Raw genomic sequence first — 264 nt, 5'->3', positions numbered from 1 at the left:
TGTTATCACCGCTATTGTCTTATCATTTGGAAAGGAAGGGGAGGGGGGGGAGGAAGAAAGAAAAAAAAAAAAAAAGAGGGGAACAAATAATAAAAAAAAACCCAATTAAAGCAAAAAGAATCGCTTTGGTTCTCTCGCCCCCTCGGTTCCTTTGTCTGCTTCCCCATCCCTTCCCCGCCTTTGAGGGGCTTCTACCGCTTCTTCTTCTGCTTGAGGGACTTCCTCCGCTTCAGGATCATCTCGTAGAGCTTGTCCATGCCCCCC

At 47.3% G+C, this 264-nt stretch overlaps 1 protein-coding gene across 1 annotated transcript in view; it reads right to left on the bottom strand.

Annotated features, from left to right (window-relative positions):
- Positions 1-191: 191 nt before the first annotated feature.
- The window catches only part of LOC104163621 (ADP-ribosylation factor-like protein 4C), a gene marked incomplete at its 5' end in the record, with an annotated part of 449 nt that continues 376 nt past the window's right edge, over positions 192-264 (bottom strand). Inside the window, one exon of the mRNA XM_009702676.1 lies at positions 192-263. Coding sequence (XP_009700978.1) covers positions 192-263 — 72 coding nt within the window. The remainder of the gene's footprint in view (position 264) is intronic.

This window comes from Cariama cristata, unplaced genomic scaffold (assembly GCF_000690535.1).
Source record: "Cariama cristata isolate BGI_N322 unplaced genomic scaffold, ASM69053v1 scaffold37676, whole genome shotgun sequence".
Lineage (NCBI taxonomy): Eukaryota > Metazoa > Chordata > Aves > Cariamiformes > Cariamidae > Cariama > Cariama cristata.
This window is presented reverse-complemented; position numbering and strand designations above follow the sequence as displayed.